The sequence below is a fragment of the Erythrolamprus reginae genome, chromosome 11, assembly GCF_031021105.1.
Source record: "Erythrolamprus reginae isolate rEryReg1 chromosome 11, rEryReg1.hap1, whole genome shotgun sequence".
Classification (NCBI taxonomy): Eukaryota; Metazoa; Chordata; class Lepidosauria; order Squamata; family Dipsadidae; genus Erythrolamprus; species Erythrolamprus reginae.
Genome location: NC_091960.1, coordinates 11,109,145 through 11,126,045, shown reverse-complemented (window position 1 = coordinate 11,126,045; position 16,901 = coordinate 11,109,145). Strand labels below are relative to the sequence as shown.

The following is a 16,901-nucleotide window of genomic DNA, read 5'->3' as shown; positions in this document are numbered from 1 at the left end:
CAACTACGAACATGCTCAACTACGAACAAGGAAAGCACATGATGACTTAAAATGTGATAGGAACTTACCCAGGGAGTCATGAATAAATAAATGGTGAAAGTGTCACCATCAGCCATTCATTCAGGTCTGGTGTCCCCAAACTTGGCAACTACAGAGAAATTACTGAGTCTGTCATCTGCACCTCTGTAACTGTCTGGTTCGGTTCTGCAACCCAACCCGACAGACACAGATTTCAGAGGATAATCAGAACTGCAGAAAAAACAATTACTGCCAACTTGCCTTCCACTGAGGACCTGTATACTGCACGATTCAAAAAGAGGGCTGTGAAAATATATACAGACACCTCACATCCTGGATATAAATTGTTTCAATTCCTACCCTCAAAACAATGTTATAGAGCACTGCATACCAAGACAACTAAACACAAGAAAAGTTTTTCCCGAATGCCATCATTAAGCTAAACAAATAATTCCTTCACCACTGTCAAACTAAGGCTATATTACTATTACTTCTCATCATTCCTATCACCCATCTCCTCCCACTTATGACTGTAACTTGTTACTTGTATCCTTACAATTTATATTAAAATTGATGGTTTCCTGATTGCTTAGAGCCGGGGTGGCGCAGCAGGTAGAGTGCTGTACTGCAGGCCACTGAAGCTGACTGTAGATCTGAAGGTCAGCGGTTCAAATCTCATCACCGGCTCAAGGTTGACTCAGCCTTCCATCCTTCCCAGGTGGGCAAAATGAGGACCCGGATTGTGGGGGAAATATGTTGGCTCTGTTAAAAAGTGCTATTGCTAACATGTTGTGAGCTGCCCCGAGTCTAAGGAGAAAGGCGGCATAAAAATTGAATGAATAAAATAAATTATTCTTGGTGACAATCATTGTGTTGTACCTCATGGTTCTTGACAAATGTATCTTTTTCTTTTATGTACACTGAGAGCATATGCATCAAAGACAAGTCCCTTGTGTGTCCAATCGTGCGTGGTCAATAAAGAATTCTATTCTATTCTATTCTATTCTATTCTATTCTAGATGTTTACCACCTCCCAGAATTCTGGGAGTTGAAGTCCATAAGTCTTAAAGTTGCCAAGTTTGAAGACCTCTGATTCAGGTGCCATTCAATGGATCAGTGCTCTCCATGCCCCTCTGCCTCCTTCAGATCCACCAAAGTCATCCCAGGGTCATCATTTATGGTGTCCAGCAAATGGATAGTAGGACAGCCCCTACTTCTTTTTCCTCTGATCACTCCCAATGGAAACAGATGCTGATATCTCTCCCAGCTCAGCTTAATCACATTTTAAGAGCGCCGATCAGGATCTCCATGCCTACAAAACCAAACCAAAATATGAGTGTGCGGTGTTCAATTACCATGGATGCCTATGAAGACACTGACACTTTTGCGATATGCTATGGAAGTCAATTCTGCCCCCATGGTGCTCTGAATCTGATTTTCCATGAGATCTAGCCTACCTAGACAATAAAAACATACTACGGAGATGATAACCCAAAACTGATTGAGAGAACCAGGTTCCCTAACACGATGTACACAGGATGAAATTCTAAGATTTCAAATAGGCAAACATACTGTATACAGCCCGTCATGTATCCCAGAGGCTGGTCAGATCCCACAGGGTCGGACTTCTCCAGGTCCCATCAGCCAAGCAGTGTCGACTGGCAGGGTCAAGTTTAAGGGCCTTCTCTGTGGTGACACCAATCCTCTGGAATCAAATCCCCCCAGAGATTTGTACTGCCCCCACCCACCTGGCCTTCCGAAAGGCTCTGAAAACACACTTATGCCAGCAAGCTGGAGACCGCTGAGCCCTGGTGTACTGCTCCGTCCAATAGTTTGATGGTTGTATGTTTGTTTTAGATCTGCTTTTAAATTTTGTATTCATTTTTATAATATGTATTTTGGGATAGTTTTAATTTTTGTAGTTATTTTATTGCTGTATGCTGCCCTGAGTCCATCAGGAGAGGAGTGTCTTATAAATTTGAGAAAATGAAATAAATATTGATAAGGGCATCCTCCCAAGGTGTGTTTTAGAGTTTCACCCTTGGAACTCCTGGCCTGATCAGCGCCTCTTCCCTAAGGGCTCATACTTGAATGATTATCTACGGAAGACTCCCTATTAGGCTATGCAGCTAAGTGAAGTTTTATCCATTGACTATCAGACAGCCGCATGGGAATTGTGAGTAATACAATTAAAAAAAGATAAGCTTTCCTTTCCCCAGAAAAGTAGCCTGTAATATTGGCTGATTCAACAGAAAAATGGTTGATAGAATATGATCCTTTGGCAGCTAGAGCAGTGAATTTAATGGCAGTAGAGTTTTCTGATGCGGTGCAGAGAATGATGAGGAACATCACAACTCAGCAACAGAGCAAGTTCGAAAACCTGGAAGTGGAGAATGTCTCTTTGAGGGAGGGAATGATTTTGATAACATCAAGAGGAAAGGGCGTAATTCAAAGCAAGTTAGGAAACTACCTGTGCCTTCTTCTGCATAACAGTTGCTTAATATGTGGTTCATTAATAAGATACTTGTGTCTTGATTTGCTTATAGACAGAGTGACCCAACTGTTTCCTACCCCTTTGGGCTACCTTTTACTTCGGCATAAGTGGAGGTCTACTCTTTGTAAAAACAGGGGAGCGATTTTTGACACGATAAAAGATAAAATGGGCCTTGCCTCTTGTAGCATTTTCTCTACAGCCAGAGAATTATTTTCAACTGTTTAGTTCTTTTATTAAAACTTGCATTCTTGATCAGTTTTCTTAGGCTCATAGAATTTAGTGTTGCAAAATGGAGTATTATTGAGACACAAGTAGTATATATGCACCCAGTGTTTGGGAAAGTAGAGGGATAAAAGCAGTTAGAGTGAAATTCGGACAAAGGATATATATTTATAAATGATGGTTGCATATAAATCAATGGTTAAAGTGGGCACAGGAACATTGTGCTGAAGAATTAATTCATATGTGTGACTTTGGTCGGAGGATAAGAAATAGCAGACCACCGAGGACCTGTTGGGTCATTTCAGAGAGGATTCCTCAGTAATTTCAACAATGACAGAACTTCTAATGTACTGTCTTGACTAGAAAACGTGAGATAAATTCATAGATGAATCTGCCCCCCAAATAGTCCACATTGAACTGTATAGTGTCATACCGCATATAAGCACAGGAAATGTTTTATGACATTTGCATTAGGATATAAAATGTTTTATGACTTTTAATGCTTATAAAACTTGCAAAATTTCAATTTTATGGCAGTCATGGCTTCAGAATTAACATATTCTGCAGGTTAGTCCATTTGAGGTACAGTGATACCTTGTCTTACAAACTTAATTGGTTCCGGGACGAGGTTCTTAAGGTGAAAAGTTTGTAAGACGAAACAATGTTTTCCATAGGAATCAATGGAAAAGTGATTAATGCGTGCAAGCCCAAAATTCACCCCATTTGCCAGCCAAAGCGCCCATTTTTGCGCTGCTGGGATTCCCCTGAGGCTCCCCTCCATGGGAAACCCCACCTCCGGACTTCCGTTGCCAGCGAAGCACCTGTTTTTGCGCTGCTGGGATTCCCCTGCAGCATCACAAAAACACGGAAGTCCGGAGGTGGGGTTTCCCATAGAGGGGAGCCTCAGGGGAATCCCAGCAGCACAAAAACGGGTGTTTCGCTGGCAACGGAAGTCAGGAGGCGGGGCATCCCAGAGGCGGCAGTGGGTTTGTAAGGTGAAAATAGTTTGTAAGAAGAGGCAAAAAAATCTTAAACCCTGGGTTTGTATCTTGAAAAGTTTGTATGATGAGGCGTTTGTAAGATGAGGTATCACTGTATTTTGGTTCTGAAATTGTTGCGCTATGATGCACCATTTTGCCCACTTAAGGGTTACAAAAAAAACCTTTAGAGAGTTTTGCTAGTGTATAAATTATGAATGATCTCTAGCACAGCTGAAGTGCAATAATATAGGACTTTATAATTTGCAATCATTTTGTGGTCAGTGTGAGCAACCAAATATTGAAGCATTTCCCTGTCTTGTGAGCAATATTTATAGCTTTAAAAAAAAAGTGGAAAGCCGCATTGATTTATCCAATCCAATTTTATTATATTCTGAAATGGAAACAATATCTTAGTTATGTCTCCTTCACATTTGCATCAGTTAAATCTCTGAATGAATTAGTGCACAGAGCTATTGTAATATTTAGTGAATAATGTGTGCTGCACAAGCAAGCAGTTTTAAATATTAAACAAAAAGAAAATTGCAATATAGAAAACTTTAGCTGGGAACATAGCGGATGACAAAGCTTATGAGCGATTTGCAGTCAGCCTTGCAATTGCCTAAACTACTTTATGATTATTTAGTGTGGTGAGTAATGTTTTCACACCAATCTTTGCTGGGGGTAGATTTAAGTATAACTTGGTTCGATTTCGCTATGTCCGTAGGCTAAGCTTTAAAAATGCAGTTTGTTCTCCAGCGTATTCAAGCCGTAATGATAACCTATAGCCCGAGTTTGCATAACACATTTAGCTTCTTTACTGGGACTTTTCATTTCCTGTATTTGAACAACATATTCAACCATAAACAAATGCATTCTTGCAACTAAGGCGTATGTTGTAAAGCATAAGGAAGGTAGGCTTGCAAGAACTGTTAACCTAGGCAAAAGAACACAAGCATCAAGAAATGCTGTTTCCCCTTAACAAATATTTGAGCATAGGCTACACAAAATGTTGGGCTTCCCTTCTGCTGTGGTCTGCTACAGCCTAGATTCAGTAGTTCTTAGCCTTTCTAATGCTGCAAGCCCTTAATACAGTTCCTCATGTTGTGGTGACCCCTAACCATAAGTCTAGCGCCAATTCTCCCAACAGAGCTTTAAGGTGATTGGCAGGAAGGTCAGAAGGACACTCCCACTGTAAACACCTGATTGGTCGGATTGTAAAAATATGTTCCAAGGCACAAGAATAGAAGCTTTAGTTCCTAACACTATGGGAAATGGTTGTTCAACACACACACACACACACACACCAAGGAGTCCCGACCCCCAGATTGAGAACCATTGGTCTAGAAGCAATAAAGGAATTCCTCTGCCACCCAGGACTTGAGGACTTCATCAAAACTATTTGTTATCACTCCACTGATCAGCTTCAAGTCATCCAAATGGTTCTTGTTGAAGTTTCCACAGGCTGCACATAGCTTCCCTCTGAGGGTCTCCTTGGCTGCTATGGTCACCATCCCATCAGGATGGAGATAAATTTGCACTTGAAAATCGTGGTCAATAACAATTTTATCTTGAATCTTCTTCACGGACACAGGGCCATTCTCATACGGCAGCGTTTTTTTCTGACCATTTACCTGGAAAACACGATTGAGGTAGGAAAAGAGTTAGCAACCTGAAAACATCCCTCCATCCATTTTTAAACATTTTGTTTTTTTCCTTTGAATCTAGTCAAATAGTCCTCAGCTTAATTTCAACATCTTTTTCAAGAGATCAGAGGTCTTGCAGTCAGTAGCTGCATAGAAAGAAAAGAAGATATTTGGGATAAAGATAATAGGAAGCTCCCCATTTGCAGAGAGTTGCTGAAACATCTGTATACTTTTTTCATCAGGAGTCAACTCATTCATATATAGCAGATTGATTGCCAATCGCCAATCGCCAATCGCCAATCGCCAATCATCAATCATCAATCATCTTTATATGCCACCCTATTCCTTGGATGAAGTTGTTGGCTATTATTGTATAGTTTTGGAAGCTTTCAATTAGTAATTGAAAGGGGTTTCCTTGAGGTGGAAAAAACCCGAAACTTTGATTTTGGGTTTCACTGATTAGAATTTAAAATACAAGTTTATCATTAAACTATGTAAAAACAATTAAGGGTAAAGTGTGAATTCTCCTATCAGCTCATCAGTGCCTTTTACATTCTCTAGCCAGAATATATGAAGGACTATTTGTGGAGGGTGGGGGTTTGGAGATATTCTGAAGAATGTACGAGGGTGAGTCAAAAAGTTATAAATTTATTACTCCCCAGTTATAAATGATTATATCATTTAGCTTCTGAAATATTTTGTTTCTTACTTTTCAAGTTGGTAGACTCACATGGAAAATTCAAAATGGCCGCCCCTTAGAGTTGGGTCAAAAACAAAGAGCAGTGATTGGATCTAATTTAATTAATTTAATTTAATTTGTTGTATTTCTATGCCACCCAACTCCCGAAGGACTCTAGGCAGCTAAGAATTCCTTGCTGCTGAGGGGGAAACCCCGGTGAACATTCATAGACGATTACAAAATGTGTTTGAGGACAATACTTTCGATTATAGCAATGTTTACATCCTCTTTTCCACCCCATGAAAGAGGATTTGAGATGCAAACATTGTTCCAGTGATGAGGAAGTGAAAACTGCAGTGAAGAAGTGGCTCAAAGAACAGTTAACAAAATTTTATGAGGCAGGGATGCTCTTACGAAGCTCTCCTTTGAAAGTGGAACATTGCTATTGAGAGAAACGGCGACTATATTGAGAAGTAGGATGTGATCCACAGAGGACCAGTTTCATTTTTATGTATGCTGCATGTTCCTGTGCTGGTGATTACACCTGCCATAAATAAAATGGCGCTACTTTTTCACTCACCCTCATTAAGCTGAAGGCTACGACATTAGCTCTTGATTTGCTGTTTATTTTCACTCACCCAAAACCTTTCTCGGTTTATAATCTGGATGACTCCACCTCGATAGTAAAAGTAGATAATTTTTCCAGCCAAAATCTCATTCGTATTCTCCTTCTTGACGCTCGCTAACAGCCTGAACCAGTGGAGAGAATTCTGGTCACAAATAGAAGCGATGTCATAGACTCCGCTGGAGGAATATCTCCCCGAGGCTCCATCGAAGGAAGTGAGACGCGCTTCGGCAGTGAGTCTGCATTGAGATTCCAGCCTCACGCAGCCACGCACGCCTTCCCGAAGGGCACAGGTCTCTCCAACCTGGCAGCTGGTTTCTTTACACTGGAGCTGCCCTGCTGACTGGCAGGTGCATCTTTTTGTGCAGTCCTTTGAGTAAATGTGCTCCCCGATCTGTCGAGCAAAGTCCCAGAGTCAGTTACAATAAGAACAGAAAAGCATTCCTTCTCTCCCTCCTCCCCATCTTTAAATTAATTTAATTGTAGACATAAATTCATGTTGCAGGTCCCATAACCAAGGAAATTCACAGAAGAGTTAAGATAATAGGTACTGTGTGATGGTCCTGGGCAAATAAGAATAGATGGATGGTTTCAAAACTTTGAAAATAAAACAAAACAAAACAAAATAATAATGTAATATAAAATAACATAATATAGTATAGTAATAATATTAGAACATAACATAAATTATAAAATAAATTATAAAATAAAATAAATAATAATAATAATAATAATATATAATATAATATAATAAATATAATATAATAAATATAATATAATAAATTATAAGTTATAAATTAATAATTAAATTAAATTAAATTGTAAATAAAATAAAAATAATAAATAAAATAAAATAAATAAATTATAAATAAATTATAAAATAAAATAATAATATAAAACAATAATTAAATAAGTACAACGTAAAAATATATGGTGTTTATAGGCTTATAGAGCCTTGCCAGGTTGGCCATATGACTGGCAGATGGCCCTTTTCTTTCCCAAAGTCCCATTTTAAAGTTATACACCACACTAATACAGTTTGTCCTTGACTTATGACCACAATTCAGCCTAAAATTTCTGTTGTTAAGTGAAACATTTGTTAACTGAATTTTGCCCCATTTTACAATATTTCTTGTCACAGTTCTTAAGTGAATCACTGCAATTATTATGTTAGTAATATTGATGGGCGAACCAAACCCGCACAATTAGGGTCCGTACTGAATTTTGTAGTTTTCGGTATGCCGAACACGAACACGAATTTTTTTCAAACTTCGGGCAAAGTTCGGGGTCGTGTTCAGTGTTCGGAACATTGACATCACAAGCAGGTTGCTAAGGACAGCAAGGTGATCACTTCCTGGATTCCATGGAATCCAGGAAGTGATCACATTGGCGTCCTTAGCAAACTGCCGGTGATGTCAAAACTCCAGCCCCGGAATCTCTTCGTGGGAGGGATTCCCCGTTCGGGTTCGGTTCTGGTTTGGCCGAATTTTGCGTAAAGTTCATCCGAATTTGCCAAACCCAAACACCGTTAGGTTTGCCCATCACTAGTTAGTAACCCAGTTGTTAACTGAATCTGCCTTGGCCATTGTCTTGGTTTGTCAGAAGGGTGCAAAAAGTGATTGCATGATCCCAGGACACTACAACCCTCATAACTATGAACCAGTTGCCAAACATCTGAGTCTTGGTCACATGACCATGGGGATGGTGCAAAGATACTAACTAGTCATCAGTCACAACTTTGAGTGAGCGGTCCATAAAAAACTGTTGTAAGTCAGTAGCCTGTCAGGTATCATCAGGAAAATCCCCTTTCTGCTCTCAGCCACATCGAGGGAGAAAGAAAGTACCTTGAGGTAGGCTCCGCCGTACGTGCAGCCACATTGCTTCATGGCTACACACTGAGATCCATCAAACACATAGTCCTCGTCACACTGACAGCCTTCAAAGCAGTTCCCTGAGCACTGACTTGGAGCAGATAAGGAGGCACAGGTGGAATCACAAGTCCTGGTACACGGTTCATAATGGCTGTGGGCCGGACAGGTGAGGGCTGTGGAAAACAGAAGCAAGTAAATAGATTGAAATTATTATTATTATTTATTATTATTTATTAGATTTGTATGCCACCCCTCTCCGTAGACTCGGGGTGGCTAAATGGCTAGGGAAGTCAAGTCCACATCTAAAAGGGTCCAAGTTGATAAACACTGCTCTAACGAAGTGCTATTGACTAACCATCACTTCTACCAGAGGAGGAAAATACAATCTAGGACAGTGATGGTGAACCTTTTTTTCCCTCGGGGGCCGAAAGAGCGTGGGTGCATGTTACCATACATGCACGAACGCCCACACACATAATTCAATGCCTGGTAGGGCAAAAACAACTTCGCCTGAGCCCTTGGAGGCCCTCTGGAGGCCAGAAATGGCCGGTTTCCCAACTTCTGGTGGGTCCAGTAGGCTCATGTTTCGCCCTCCCCAGGAATCCCTGGGGCCCGTGGGAGGGTAAAAATGCCCTCCCCCACCACCTGGAAGTTCTCTGGAAGCCAAAAACGGCCTCTGTTTGAGGCAAAAATCAGCTGGCCAGCACACACATGCATGTTGGAGCTAAGCTAGGGCAATAGCTCGCGTGCCAGCAGATATGGCTCCATGTGGCTCCATGTGCCACCTGTGGCACCCGATCCATAGGTTCGCCATCACTGATCTAGGGAGTTATGTTTTCTCCCTAGAGCAAAAATCAAAGATGGGGCTGAGAACCTAACCAAAACAATTATTTTATTATTTATTTATTTTATTTATTTATTTATTTTGTCCAATACACAATGAGAGTTTTAGTGGGTATATATATACACACACACATAGTAAAATACATGATGAAGGTTATAGAGGAGATACTCATAGTAAAATATATCTAAGAAAGAATAGAAAAGAAGATATAGTAATAGAACATATCAATGAAAGAACAGAAGAAGAGATATAGGAATAGAAGAAAGGTATAGGAGATATAGGAGAGCAATAGGACAGGGGACGGAAGGCACTCTAGTGGTGAGTGGTATTTTTAGTCCCACGGTGGGGGGGGGGGGTTTCCTTATCTCTGGTGCTACTAGTGCGTTCCCAGAGATCGGCACGGGCATGCGCGCGTCAACACAAGATTTGTCTTCTACGCATGCACTAGAAGCAAAATCTCACGTGAAGATACATGTACAAGATTTCACCAATTTTGGCTGGTTTTTTGCTTCACTGAAGCAAATAGAGCCAAAAATCTGCAAAATCTCACTTCCAGCGCATGGAAAGAAGACAAATTTCATGCGGGCGTATCAGGCATGCAGAGCCGCGCACCCAACTCCATTTTCCCTACAGGAATGCCTGCTCTGTCCCCTAGGAACCCATTTTTGGAGGAACACAGTAATTGCTGAAAGAACTCTGGAAGCTCTTTGAATGGTGATGCGTCCGCGCTTGGTTAAGCACCAGAGGATTTTAGGATTTAAATGGGGGTGAACTGGATGGACTCAGCCATGAATAAGAACAGCCAGGCAAGGCATGGGAGGATAGACATTTGAGGCAGAGAGTTGGCTCTTTATGGAAAGTAGCTCCCGACAAACTTACGGCAGAAGGAAGAGCTTCTCCAGGCTCTAATTTTGGCCCCAGATGCCTGGCAAGCTGCTACGTAGGCTTGAAGACTTCGACAAAGGGATTCCCTGTTTGTACAGGCCTCCATCAAACAGTTTTCAAAATATTCTGCAGGGTTCACCCATGAATGGCAGTCTACGAATGGACCTCTCTTGGACGGGATCATTCCACAGAGGTTCTCAGCTTCATATTTTCTTTTCTGGGCTTGGTTGCAGACGGGACATTTATTCCCGCAGCCATCAGAACAAACTATACCATTCACAGAGACTTTCCAAGAAGCCGCAAATTCTTCCACATTTTGAGTGAGTTTTCCATTACGTAGCATGAAGTCATCCCTCGGATTCCCATTGAAGTTGCCACCTAGGCCACACATATGACCCATGTAAGAACTGGGGACTGAAACCTCAACATATGAAGAAGTATCATACAGGACCGTGACGCCAAAGGTTGTGGAGATAATGATGTTGTTTCCTTCTTCAGTGATCGAAAATTTCCCATCAGCTGCATTCATTGGCAGGGTATACACCTCTCCATCCACCTGTACCAACAAGGAATAAAAATTGGGGATCAGTGCTGGTTTCATATGCATAGAATTTAATGCTCATTTCACATTGCTTCGTAGCATTAATTGGCATCTCTTCTTCACAAGCCTGGCAAAAAGAATAAAATGTGGCTTCTCTTATCATCTTGCAGTCAATCTGCAATAGTGGGTTCATCAGAAGTAGAAAGAATGCATTCAAACTTCCAAATCTCACTGCCCCCCATTTTTTTAATCCCTTGAGATTAAAACTGTAACAACAACAACAACAACAACAACAACAACAACAATAATAATAATAATAATAATAATAATAACAACAACAACAACATCACTGCTGAATGTAAAACTGGGTTTTTCTGTTTAAGCCTTAAGCTTCTAATAAATTTAACTCATCTGTTTTATTAAAAGAAAACAAACAGGCAGATTATTATTTTTTTCTTAAAAGCACAGGGTTGTCTAATGGGTGTTTTACCTACCGTTGCCTGCCACTGTATTCCCCTCTGAAGGACAATTGTGTAACCGTGAATGAAGACCTTCACATTTCGAATTAGAACTAAAGGACCATTACCAAGCTTCTCTTTCTCTATCCACACGGTGAAGTTCTGGAGCCGAGAATTGCGCTGGCAGACTTGAGCTAAGGTGTAAGTACAGGAGCCATAGAGTTCAAAACGCCTCCCATCAAAGGAAATTAAACGGGTGTCACCTAGTACAATGATTCTTCCATGGCCTACGGGGTGGCAGCCTTGAACGCCCTTTACAATCTTGCATTCCTCATGAGCTCCACAAGAGAACGTTACACATTTTATGATTCCCTTATCCATGCAGGTGCATTTTTGCTGGCAGGAAGCAGTGGGGAAAAACTCTTCTCCCAGCTTGTAGTATCGGCCTTGGTTAAAACAGCCACATTTTGCCTCGGGAACACACTGGTCCCCATTGCGAATTAATCCAGGGTCACAAACGCATCCTTCCAGGCATGGAGCATCACACCTCTGGGGTGAGATGAGGCCCTTGCAGGTGGCTGGACAACCACTGCCACAGAGCTCATAGTGGGTATTGGGTGGGCAAGAAACACCTGAAAAACAGAATAAAGAGAACGTTGCTTATTCAATTATCACAAAGAAGAGGGGGTTAACTTGTTTTCCAAAGCACCAGAAGACAAGATAAGAAAAAATGGATGGAAACCAATCAAGGAGAAAATCAACATAGGACTAAGGAGAAATTTCCTAAAAGTGAGAACAATTAACAAGTGGAACAGCCTGCCTTCAGAAGTTGTGGGTGCTTCACCACTGGAGGCTTTTAAGAAAATACTGGACAGCCACTGTTTAGAATGTTATAGGTCATCCTGCTTGCAAAGGGTTGGACAAGAAGACATCCACAGTCCCTTCCAACTCTTGTTATTCTGTTAGATTAGAAGTAAAAATAATCATGCTAGTGTTGTTAGAACAATTAATCAATGGAACAACTTGTCTCCAGAAGTTTTGGATGCACCAATACTGGGAGATTTTAAGAAGAGATTGCACAATCATTTGTCTGAAATGATACAGGGTTTTCTGCCTGAGCAAGGGAGTGGACTAGAAGATTCCAAGATCCCTTCCAAATATATTGCTTAATATATTTGGGGAAAAGATTGCTCTTGTTTTTAATATTTCCAACTTATTTTAACATTGGGCCTTTTCCCTCTTCCATTTCCCCCACATCTTGGAACATTGTATATATCTGACCAAAAATCACACACACACACACCACACGTTTTTCGGGTTTCTTCCTGTGTAGGATTTGGAAATTTCTGGCGACGTTTCGATGAGGTCCCACTCATCATCTTCAGGCTGGTGTTTCTGTCCTTGAAGATGATGAGTGGGACCTCATCGAAACGTCGCAAAAAAATTCCAAATCCTACACGGGAAGAAACCCGAATATACCAAGACCGTCATACCTGTACCCGTGAAAATCTATGAAAACAAATATAGGATAGCAGACAATATATATATATTCAAGACCCAGTGAGTATGGCTAGCGGATGAGGCCAAAGTAAGGCCGACATAGATCTATCCTAGTCTCCCTTAATTTTCAAATTCAGCAAAAAAACATGTGACATATATGTGCTCAGAGGAAGGCTACTGTGATATAAATGGGGCTCTTCATCAAATGACTCTCCCATTTCTCTTACTGTATTTAGGCTCCCTGTCATTTTCTATGCCACGGAGTGGTTGTGGGTTTTGCCTTCCATGGACAATACCAACTGTCCGTTCATTACCCTGGGGAGGGAGAATCTTTGTCCCCCTCAGAGAGGGTTCACAACTTGGGTGTCCTCCTCGATCCACAGCTTAGCTTAGAAGACCATCTCTCGGCTGTGGCGAGGGGGCAGTTCGCACGGGTAGGCCTTGTGCGCCAGTTGCAGCCCTACCTGGGCAGGGAGTCACTTCTCCCAGTCACTCATGCCTTTATCATTTTGAGGTTCGATTACTACAATGTTCTCTAAATGGGGCTGCCTTTGAAGACTGTTCGGAGACTACAAATTGTGCAAAATGCAGCCGTGCAAACTTTAGTGAAACTGCCAAGATCTGCCCACATTTCAACATTGCTGCACTGGTTGACAATTGGTTTCTGGGCCCAATGCTGGTTATGACCTACAAAGCCCTACATGACTTAGGACGAGATTATCTTCAGGACCCTCTTCTGCCTCATGTATCCCAGCGGCCAGGTAGGTCCCACAGAGTCGGCCTTCTCCAGCTCCCGTCGGCCAGACAATGTCAACTGGTGGGACCTAGGGGAAGAGCCTTCCCTGTGGCAGCCCCGGCCCTCTGGAACAAACTCCCTCCAGAGCACATACCACTCATTCCCTCTTGGTGTTTCATAAAGCTTTAAAAACCTACCTTTGCTGGCGGGCATTGGGGCCGTGAGTGATTAGATTGTCTTCAGCTGATACGAGATATGGTTGGATTAGATGAATGTTTGGGAGTGTTTAAAATATCGTGCATAAGTGCACCAGTGTGCCTTCCGCCCCCTGTCCAATTGTCCCTCCTTATCTCAATCATCTTTTCTTCCTTTCAAATTTGTTCAACTATACTTTAATATCTTTTCTTCTATTCATTTCTTTTGTTATATTACTACATATCTATTCTCTTCAATGTGTATTATGTATTGGACTAAATAAATAAACTAAATAAATAAAAATGTTTTAGTAATTTTTCATATTTTACAGTTATTAGATTTCTTATACATTGTTATATTTAATGTTGAGTCGCCTCGAGAAAGGCGGCATAGAAATCTGATAAATAAATAAACTTTGAATGCAGGAGAAAAGGCTTACTGCAGAAAGATGGTGACCTCCACTCCTCAACTGAGATGCCTTGATTCTGACATGCTGTCATGTAAGAGCCGATGGCACGACAGAGGATGTCATGGTGACCTTTGTAGACACAGGTATCGTAGACACAATCGTCAAAATAAGTTTGAGGATCAATGGCATTGTGGCATCGCTTGAAAGGCCCCCTCTTGCTCGTGAGAATCCCACAATAAGATGGACCCTGGTAGGTTTGTTTATCAGCATCACTGCACCCTGGGCAATTTTTGGTGCACCCAGAAGAGCAGCCAGGAATATCTTTCACCTTCCAGCTGTTTGCAAATTGAGTTGGATCCTCTGTTTGTGTTCCATCTTTCATGAGGAAGTCATCATTTTGAACTTGATTGGCATTACCACAGAGACCACAGAGTGCATTGGCATAAGAATTGGGGACGATGACCCTGACATAGCTGTACCAGTCGAAGCTGACAGTCAGACCGAAGTCTGTCTTGATGAAGCCATAGCTTCCACTTTGGGTGAGGCTCAGTTTATTTTGATAGGAAAATGGGAATTCCACAAAGACGCCATTGACCTGAATTAAGATACAGGGAAAAAAAATAGTCAAGGCACTAACAATTCTTTCAAACTGAAGAGAAGGTTTGTTCTTGTTATCTTTCATACTCATCGTCTCCCTTATTCCACTCCATGGGCTGTTTGACAAATAAGCAAAATAAGAAATCTATCGCTGTATAATAACAATTAATTTTTACATAACCAAAAACACCCAGATAGAAAATTGCAGATGTAATTTAAATTTGGCACTAGAACGTGAAACCGTATAACAAATAAAATAAGTTGTAAATATTACACAAAGCAATTAAAACACTAGCTTATTGATAACTGAAATAACTTCCTCATCAAGTTCTCATGAAACTTTCTGAGCCTAAGAACAAACATTCTGTAGATATTTCTAAGATACTCTAGAACATAAATAGATATTTTTATGATATCAAACAAATGACTTCCTTCCTTCCCCTGAAACCAATATTCAGTTGGCAACTGGATCAAAACCAATAGGGAGGTCTTGCCCTTAATATCTTCACCAAGAAATAGGACTCAATGTCCTGTATATATGCAGTGAAGGGCTGTCAAAAATTTTACTACCACGTTGTGGGCATGGCTTATGCAGGACGCCCTGCATTTTATTTCAACATCTTTCATTGTAAGTTGGGTGCTCTGGGGTGGAGCTCCATTTTAACTGTGTCCCCCCCTCTGTCCAGGCAGTAGCCCACCGCTATATATATGCCTGGAGTCCATGATTCAGTATCTTAACTCCATTCTGTTGTTTATTCCCAATATAGCTGCCTATTTTTAATGTTTTGAATCTCGATTTCTTGGTTATGAGCTACTGTAGGAGACTTGACACTAATATCTTCAGTAGGTCGCTGACTGGAAGAGCTGCAGCAAGGAAAATATGTTGGGTGTCACTTCCCTCAATCAGAAGCAGCAGCCTTTTTAGACTGAGGTTTTGGAGGAGGTCCATGAAAGCATATGCAATTTTGCTTTTCAGATGAAAATTCTTGCCTGAGACTAACGAGTCTTAAAAAGCTGGAGGATCTCTTGGGATTTTACTATGCAGAAATTTGATTTACTTTCAACATTTATACTAGGGGCATTATCTTAGGGACAATAATATTCTGGCCTCTGAAAGTCCCATAGGTTCTCTCTGGCCTGGTTATTTATCGGTAATTAATCCCCAATTAAGACTTGGAAGCAAAGGCACTTTATACATTTGTCCATTTACAAAGGAACATATTAGAAACAGCAATGAGATCATCGGCGTGCAAGCCGACTGCCAATTCAGGCGTTATCAGCAAAGTCACTAGCCTGCCAAAATGGGATTGTAATTCAAAGTAATAACTTCTTGGCTCTGACAGTTTTTACTCATAAGCTACATTCAAGACCAGGATTTCAGGATCCAAGAAGATTAGGAGAGGTTGTTATGCTGCAAGGCTTTGCTCTCCATATTGAAATGTTGAATCTCCACATCTGTTTACCCATAAATCCTCACTTATATACTGTCTGGGTGTTGTCAGCTCTTTCCTAGAGATATAATGAATCCCAGCGGCCAATAAGGTACCACAGAGTTGGCCTTCTCCAGGTCCCGTCGACTAAACAATGTTGTCTGGCGGGTCCCAGGGGAAGAGCCTTCTCTATGGCGGCCCCAGTCCTCTGGAATCAACTCCCCCCAGAGTTCAGAACTGCCTCCACCCTCCTTGCCTTTCGTAAATTGTTCAAGACCCACCTATATCGCCAGGCATGGGGAAATTGAGAAATCTCCCCTGGGCTTATATAGTTTATGTACGGTGTGCTTGTGTTGTATGATTTTTAAATGATGGGTTTTTAGATACTTTCTTTTAATATTAGATTTGTTACATTGTATACTGTTATTATTACTGTTGTGAGCAGCCCCGAGTCTGCAGAGAGGGGCGGCATACAAATTTAATAAATAAATAAAATAAATGTATAACAGTCTTGACTTTCTTTCATAGACTCACCTTTGTAGAACTTTTCCCATAAAGATATTCCTGTCTGCTTCGTGACCTTCTGACCCTGGCATCTAATAGGGGCTCCTGATCCCCAATGTCTCCCTCCTCCTCTGACTGAGACATTACCATCATTGGGGTTTGTACAGTCTCTGCAAGTTCTCCAGGCTTCACAGGTTCCAATTCTCCCACACTCTTAATCTCTGACTCAGTTGTCAAGAACATGGGCCTAGGGTACCAAGATGGACCCAG

General features: G+C 41.2%; 2 protein-coding genes across 3 annotated transcripts in view; both read right to left on the bottom strand.

Annotated features, from left to right (window-relative positions):
* LOC139173994 (IgGFc-binding protein-like) overlaps positions 1 to 16,901 on the bottom strand; it is an 842,349-nt gene that overhangs the window by 730,888 nt on the left and 94,560 nt on the right. The window lies entirely within an intron of this gene.
* Positions 4,076 to 16,901, bottom strand: part of LOC139173993 (IgGFc-binding protein-like) — a 52,831-nt gene continuing 40,005 nt past the window's right edge. The window contains exons 17-22 of the mRNA XM_070763987.1: positions 14,131 to 14,695; positions 11,297 to 11,892; positions 10,256 to 10,817; positions 8,506 to 8,705; positions 6,675 to 7,055; positions 4,076 to 5,345 (exon numbers count right to left, since the gene is read on the bottom strand). Coding sequence (XP_070620088.1) covers positions 5,055 to 5,345; positions 6,675 to 7,055; positions 8,506 to 8,705; positions 10,256 to 10,817; positions 11,297 to 11,892; positions 14,131 to 14,695 — 2,595 coding nt within the window. The 3' untranslated portion in view covers positions 4,076 to 5,054. The remainder of the gene's footprint in view (positions 5,346 to 6,674; positions 7,056 to 8,505; positions 8,706 to 10,255; positions 10,818 to 11,296; positions 11,893 to 14,130; positions 14,696 to 16,901) is intronic.